The 7,417-nt window shown below is 37.7% G+C and overlaps 1 protein-coding gene across 1 annotated transcript; it reads left to right on the forward strand.

Annotated features, from left to right (window-relative positions):
* Positions 1–396, forward strand: LOC109834897. Its single transcript, XM_020402915.1, has one exon. It carries the CDS (start codon positions 1–3, stop codon positions 394–396), a length of 396 nt encoding a protein of 131 aa, XP_020258504.1.

Below are 7,417 nucleotides of genomic sequence, written 5' to 3' on the forward strand. Positions count from 1 at the left end.
ATGGAATTATTCAATCTAAGACATTCTTCATTGAGGTCTAAGATTGAATCTGCATTTGGCACGTTGAAGAATCGTTTCAAGATTTTGTGTGCTAAGCCGCATTATCCTTTTCCTATACAAGTAGATATCGTATTGGCATGCACGGTACTCCATAATTTCATTGCAACTGTAGATCCAAGTGATGAACTACTCAACGATGATGAATTTAATAAAGCTATTGATGGTGAGGTGACATTCGAGAATGACACTAATTTAGTTGATTTTACTCAAAATCAAACCCAAAGAGAGCAAACTGAATCAAGAAATGAGTGGAAGACTCTTAGAGATGACATTGCTTGGGCGATGTGGGTGGACTACTGTGATAAGTATAATCATGGTGTAACCACAGAGACTTGATTTTTATTTTTCTTCTATTTATGCTCATTCACATGTACTCAATAACTCTATTTACATTAATGTCGTTCTTTTTTTAATTCATGTATTCATGTTTAAATTCTTTCAGTTATCTAACTTTCTCTATTTAATTAGTAATGGCTGATAATACATCATTGAGTGGGAGAGATAATCAAAAAGGCAAGGGGGTAGTTCCATCACCTTCCCCACAACCTCAACCCTCTCAGTCTGTGCATCACGGCGATAGTGGGTATTTTCCATTTCAGCAGTCGTACTTTGTACACCCACCTCAAGCATACCCGAACATGCCATTCCATGAAAGCAGCTACTATCCAATGCATCATAATCTGGGGTCATATACGAACATGCTGAATTCTCCAACTTTGCCTCCACAATTTCACAGTCCTAATCTGAGTGGCGTGCAGCTTTCTCACAATAGTGGTAATGGATCTACTCCCGAATCAGGTTTCAAACGTGACCTCGTAGAAGAAGGGGTAGAAACATCGCCAGATCCAAAGAAGAAGAAGAAAAAAACTACATCCAAAAAATTAAATGTTGAAACTGGTGGTTCTCAAGACATTTCTTTAATGTCCTCTCTATATAGAAGTAGACCAATGTTTTTGATGACATTTACCAGTGGACTAAGGTCCGGTGATGGATTTATTTTATAGGATTAATTCAAACCCAAAAACTCGATCCAAATTCAATTACATTGTACCTCCTCGATCGATCTATATGTTTTACACGAAAGAAAAATAAAGTTATGTGCTCTCTTTTATCTCCTTCTTTATTTTATTACTTATATTTAGAACCACGGTTTCTATGAAGATGATCGATTATTGTTGAGACTAGTGTGGAATTTGTTATTGTTAAAGGGACTTCCACTGTTTATTTGCACTGTTCATCCACTTTTACCTACAAGCCTATTGTTGTTACCCCTAGGGGTGGATCCACGCTAGGGGTGTCCTAGGGGTGGATCCACGCTAGGGGTGTCCATCTGGGCCAGCCCGATCCGGCTCGACCCGGGAAACTAGGCTTGGGCCTAGGCTTGGGCCGGGCAAAACCGAAGCCTAGACCTGAGCCCGGGTGACCCGGTGAGCGGGCCGGGCTCTGGGCCGACCCGGGTTTTTTTTATTTTTTAAAATTTTTTTATTTTTTAAAAAAATAATAAATTATAAAATATACATAAAATTATAGAAAATGACATAATTTTTTAATAACTTCAAATGACATAAATAACAAGTACAAAAAATTATAAAAATAAAAGATGATAAAAATAATTTCTTTATTAATAATCAGTAAATCCTTTATAAGTATAAATTTATTTTGAAATTCATCGTATCACAATAAATGAGTAAATCCCAACTAGGTTGGCACCTACTCACCCATATCACTATCATTTACAACTTTTTTAAAAATAATTCATTACAAATTTAAAGCTAAGAAATAAAAATTATAATTTGATGAATATTATCTAATCTTTATATCTATCTGTTAGTCCCAACTCTTTAAATTTATCTTTAATTATAGCAATCTGATCGATACCTTGTGTTCGCTTCTCGTACCTTCACCAATCTTGTAAGCACATCACCGCTTGTATAGTATACGGATCTAAGCATATCCTATGGTCGTCGATCAAACGTCCTGCTGTGCTGAAGGCGGATTCTGAAGCTACCGTCGAAACCTACACTGATAGTAAGTCACTAACCATGGTGGAAAGTATAGGATATGAAACTGATCCATATACTCTCTACCATTGCAAAATATCTAAAGTATTTCCTTGACATTTAACTAAGGAAGCAGAAAAATATTCATCTAATTCAAAAACCTCTAATCCTGAACCAATTCCAGATCCACCAATTAGTTCAGCTATCATTACATACCAATCAAAACTTACACTTTTACCTCGATCTGTGCTCAAAGCCGAAGACGCTGAAGCTGTAGACTGTTATGCAGCTACACCATGTCTAGCTGTATACTCATCATATAATGTTTGAAAATAATTTCTAATAGATAAATGATGAGAAGTAGCAGTAAGGGTGGAACCATCATCTAAGTCTATAATCTGTCCACCATACAATGACTGTAACAAACTTCGAAGACCAATATCCTTCAAATATGGATCAATAAGAACCCCCAAACCAAAAATATGAGGAATAGGCCTAAAATACTTATTAAATTTGCTCTTCATTTAAAAAATTATATTTCCAAAAATATCATCCATACGATATTTGGCAAAAAGTTTTTGAATATTTAAAATTTGTAAAGCAGCTAAAGTAATAGTTGGATAATAACAATCAGATAATAACATAGTAACATCATAAAAAACTTGTAACATCTTATTTAATTTATATATAATTGTCCATTCATCTTTACTTATTCCATAAGTGCTACCAGAGCTAGAACTAGAAGCATAAAAATTTATAAAATTATTTATAATTTCTTTGTATTCTATTGCTACACTTAGCATTGCATATATGAAATTCCACCTATGGTCAACATCTTTTAGAATTACTCTAAGCTTATAATTTTTTCTTTTACAACATTGTTTCCATCTTTTAATTCTCATTTCAGAAGCATTATGCATATTAGCAACTATTCTAACCTTTTCTATCATGGGTTTAATTTTAGAAAATGCACTTTGAACAATTAAATTTAAAATATGACAGATACATCTAACATTAAAAAGGTCACCATAACATGGCAATGACAGAGTTGTTTTAGGGCATGTTTGTTTCGGCCAAAAAATGCAGAAAATGAAGGAAAATGTCCTTTGGGAAAACTGACGCAGGGTGAATTTGTTACTTCCCCTCACAATCGGATGTTTGCTTCGTAAAAAAGAAAAAAGAAAGTAAAGAAAAGAGCGGGCAATCTGACAGCTTTTTCTCCCAACCATTTTCCGCTCAAAAACCGCTGATTATAGCGGAAAACTCCTCTTTTCTCTCCCCCGTACAAAAATCACCGATTGCTCTTCCCCTTCCATTCTCGTGCTGGTTACCCCTCTCTCCCGCTCCCGCCCTTCTCTCCCGCTCCCGCCCTTCTCTCCCTCCCGCCCGAATCAACCAAGAATTTCCTCCTCCTCCTTCCCTCCCGCCTTCCAATCTAGGGCTCAGCCTATTCTCCCGCTGCGGCCTCCCGTCCACCCACTCCCTCTTCGGCGTCGACATCGCTGTCCTCGCCGACGACGCCCTGCTCCCCCTTGCCCTCCACCACCACACCTTCTACCCCCGAGTCGTCCACCTTTTGGGTCTGTTTGGATCGCATTTGCGCTGTCTGACACCGATTGAAACCCTAGCCTTCGAACAAAAGGGAAAACACGACAAGATCTTGGTTGATTTATGGAGGTACAATGCCAAAAATCAATTCTTTTGTATTTATTTAATTTTTTTTATGGCTTTCATTTATCGATTTCCTTCTTCCTTTGACGTCGGGTTTAAAATTTGTCTAAGTTTGGGTATTTTGACCACCATTTCCCACTACGATTTGCACAAACGACTTCAAATCCACAGTTGTTGCTTGGCAGGTGTAGATATTGGAGATTATCTACTACGGTTCTCTGCTTTCTGCCACTAGGAAGGTAAAAAATTTTACTGGTGATTATTCTGTGTATTTTTCCAGTCTGCATGTCATGTATTGGGGGATCTATTTATTGAATCCGGGATTTATGTCTTATCACTCTTCACAAGTTGGCCAAGGTTCTAATTTTTGGAATAATTTTTAAATGCAAGATGCTTTTTTGAGTGCTTTCTGAGTGCTTTCAGGTTGTGAATTTCTAGCCTTGGTTTCAGTTGTGTGCTTTCTGAGTGCTTTCTGAGTGCTTTCAGGTGTGTTCCAACGTGTCTTCATTTCCAGCCTTTCTCATTTTTAGATCTCAATCATGCATACATGCTCAGTTTGAGCTTGCCTTCTGAATTTACAGCAAAGGTCTACTTTCAGTTGTGTGCTTGCTAATTATTGCTTGTCCTTCGGTTTCAGTCCTATGCTTTCCTAGTTGATGCTTCAGCCTTGGTTTCAGTTGTTTCACCTCATGTGATTTCAGTTGTGTGCTTGCTAATTGATGCTTGTCCTTTGGTTTCAGTCCTATGCTTTCCCAGTTGTTGCTTCAGCCTTGGTTTCAGTTGTGTGCTTGCATGTGATTTCAGTTGTGTGCTTGCTAAGTGTTGCTTGTCCTTTGGTTGTAGTCCTATGCTTTCCTAGTTGTTGCTTCAGCCTTGGTTTCAGTTGTGTGCTTGCATGTGATTTCAGTTATGTGCCATTTTGTGGTTTCAATTTTGTTGGTTAGCAGTCTGATTATCTGAATATTGGCCCATGTGATTCAGTTGTGTTGTGTTGGCAAGCAGTCTGAATTTGCAGCAAATGTTCAGTTGTGTTGCTTGGGAAATTGATTGAAATGGTTGTTATGTAATTGGGAATTTGCAACCAATGTTCAGCATGCTGGTTTCAGCCTTGCTCTCGGCCTTGATTTCAGCTATCTAAGTGTTTGAGTACAGTTGAGTGCTTGCCTTATTCATTTCCAGCAAATGTTTTGTTTTGTTGGCTATTGGGCTGGTTTCAATTGTTTGCTTGGCATTTGGTTTGAATTGTTGGCTTCGCCCCAAGTTTCATATGTGTGCTTGCATGTGGTTTCCGTTGTGTGCTTAATTTCTTTTGGTACCAGTTTTGTTCCAACTTGTTTGAATTTCCAACATACGTTTCGTTGCTTAGTGTGTTGGTGCATACTTGGTTTCCAGGATGCGTTTGCCAGTTGATACTCTGTAGTATTGGCCCTTGGACTTCAGTTTTATGCTTACTTGTCTTAATTTTCAGCAATATTTTGGTTGTGTGCAGCCAATGAATCAGTTGTGATGTGTTGGTCAGCTATGTGACAGTTTGGCAAGCTTTATACTAATGCGTTTTACCCCATCAGCAGGATTATGTGACAGTTCTTTGTTGGTCTTGTTGCAGAACTTTGTGAATGTGTTTTACCCCATCAGTTGTGTGCTTGCCAAGTGTGTTTCCAGCCAATGTTGGTCTTGGCCTTGCGTTCAGCCTTGGTTTGGTTTCCTTTGTGCTGACTATTTGTGCATTACATGCTGGTTTCAGCCTTGGTCTTGGCCTTGCGTTCAGCCAAGTGTGTTTCCAGCCATTGTTGGTCTTTGGTCTTGTTGCAGTTCTTTGGTTTCATGTTGATGCTTGGCCTTTGTTTTAATTTTGTGCATGGTTTCAACCTGCTCTCGGCCTTGGTTTCAGCTCTTGGTTGGCCTTTGGTTGGTATGCATATTTTGTGTTATGATGATGAGTTATTTTTTAGATATGCAGCCAAAGTTTATAGCAGCAATATATTGGCGAGATAATATATTGCAGCCAACATTGCTATTTACAAACTTCATGGCGAGGTAGATAATGAAAAAAGAGCCTTTTCTGAGCACAAAATATATTGCAGCCAACATTGCTTTGGGTTCAGTTTTGTGCTAATCTGTTATTCATCATTTGATTCAATTGTGATCATAAGATAATTGATTTTGTTCACAATTTCCATGTTTATATGCACAACTATGATGATGAGTGGTAATCTTACCATGGTGACCACAATCAAGTTTTCTTGATTTTTTAGTTTGAACCAAACACTAGAAAATGTGGGAATCTATTCACAATTCAATTATTTTCTTCTTTTTTCAAGTTGAACCTAACTAAGAAAAATGGTGGAAAGTACTTTCACTCCATATTTTTTGGCGAAACAAACACAAGAAACATTTTTCAGGAAAGTGAAGGAAACACTAGAAAGTGAAGGAAAGTCATTCATGGAAAGTGAAGGAAGCGAACCAAACAGGCCCTTAATAAAATCAACGGCTACATTGTTATTACTTGCATTATCTAGTGAAAGAGAAAATATTCTTTGATCAATTTCTAGTTTTATAAGTTCTTCAATTATTAAATTTGCAATATTAATACCAGTGTGTGACTCTTCAATTGCAATAAAAGAAACAACTCTTTTAAATATTTGCCAATTTTCATTAATCTAGTGTGTTGTGATACATAAATAACCAGTTTGCACTCTAAATGTCCAAATATCAGAAGTTAAAGAAAATTTACAGTTTAAATTTTTAAAATAAGAAATTATTTTTCCTTGTTCCTCCTGATAATATTTTAAAATATCATATTGACAGGTTTGACGAGAAAATTTTATAAATGCGGGATAAAAATCATCTCTAAACAAATTTTTAAATTCATCATTTTCTACTAATTTAAAAGACGTGTTTTTAATAACAATAAACCTGATTACGCATTTCCTAGCTCGGGCAGCGTCATAATTCAAACTACCGAGGGTACCAGAAGAGGAGGATTGGAAAATCATAGACCGTCGGATATCACCTTGAAGATTCTGGCCTTTGTTGTGTATTTCTATATGGCGTTTGAGATGGTTGGTACCGTTCTTATGATGAGCTTGGAAAACCTGGCCGTACAACGCACATTTTGCCTTCTGGGAGATGATCCTACCGTATTCATCCTTGGTGACGTCTATCTTCTCAAAAAAAATTCCACATATCGGATCTCGGCCTTTTAGGAGCTCTTGGTGCAGTAGATTCGTTACCACCAGATTTAGGATTAACATCGATAGGAGGAGGAGTTGTTGTAGGAGGACTCATCTCTGGATCGGTAGGAGATAGGTTTTGCTCTTTATAATCAGATCCAGAAGCCATTTGATGGAAGTATTAGAAAATATAAGAGATTATAAGATAGTATAAGAGAGTATAAGATTGTATAAGAGAGTATTAGAGAGAAGTAGATGAGTTTTGTTGTGAGGAAATAAAGTAAAACCCCCTTCTATTTATAGAGGCAGCCCCCCAGGCAAATGACCAAAAACCCTCATATTCTAGCCGTTTTTTAACCGTTTTAAAGGGAAAATCGGATAAATGACCAAATATGGCCTTTTGGTCGGTCCGGACCGGGCCGAGCAACCCGACCCGACCCAGCATAAACGATCAGAAATGACCGGGCCGGGCTGGCCCGGCCCGGCTCGGCCAAATTCCGCCAATTTGGCCCG

Source organism: Asparagus officinalis, chromosome 3, assembly GCF_001876935.1.
Source record: "Asparagus officinalis chromosome 3, Aspof.V1, whole genome shotgun sequence".
Taxonomy (NCBI): Eukaryota; Viridiplantae; Streptophyta; class Magnoliopsida; order Asparagales; family Asparagaceae; genus Asparagus; species Asparagus officinalis.